The sequence below is a fragment of the Eimeria mitis genome, genomic scaffold (genome assembly GCF_000499745.2).
Source record: "Eimeria mitis Houghton genomic scaffold, Emh_scaff1240, whole genome shotgun sequence".
Lineage (NCBI taxonomy): Eukaryota > Apicomplexa > Conoidasida > Eucoccidiorida > Eimeriidae > Eimeria > Eimeria mitis.
Window position 1 is genome coordinate 2200 of NW_013568393.1, and position 386 is coordinate 2585.

The 386-nt window shown below is 59.6% G+C and overlaps 1 protein-coding gene across 1 annotated transcript in view; it reads right to left on the bottom strand.

Annotated features, from left to right (window-relative positions):
* Positions 1-285: 285 nt before the first annotated feature.
* EMH_0032630 (uncharacterized protein) overlaps positions 286-386 on the bottom strand; it is a gene marked incomplete at both ends in the record, with an annotated part of 1531 nt that continues 1430 nt past the window's right edge. The window contains one exon of the mRNA XM_013494660.1: positions 286-384. Coding sequence (XP_013350114.1) covers positions 286-384 — 99 coding nt within the window. The remainder of the gene's footprint in view (positions 385-386) is intronic.

The following is a 386-nucleotide window of genomic DNA, read 5'->3' on the forward strand; positions in this document are numbered from 1 at the left end:
ACAGCAGCAGCACCAATAGCAACAGCAGCAGCACCGACAGCATCTGCAGCAACAGCAACCGCAGCAGCAGCAGCAACAGCACCAACAGCAGCAGCAGCAGCACCAGCAGCAGCAGCAGCAGCAGCAGCAGCAGCAGCAGCAGCAGAGCCCTCACCACGATCATCTAGAACGGCTTGTTTTGCTGCTTCAGAAGCAGCACAAAGATTAGCGAGGGCCCGCAGCAGGTGAGGTGTACATACACTCCAACGCACGAGCTGCCACACCTCCTCGTCCCCTGGCTGGGGTTTAGGGGCCCCCGCAGGCAGCTGCTGCTGCTGCTGCTGCTGCTGCTGCTGCTGCTGCTGCTGCTGTGGGTCTGATGCTGCTTCTTTTTTTTCTTTTGCTGC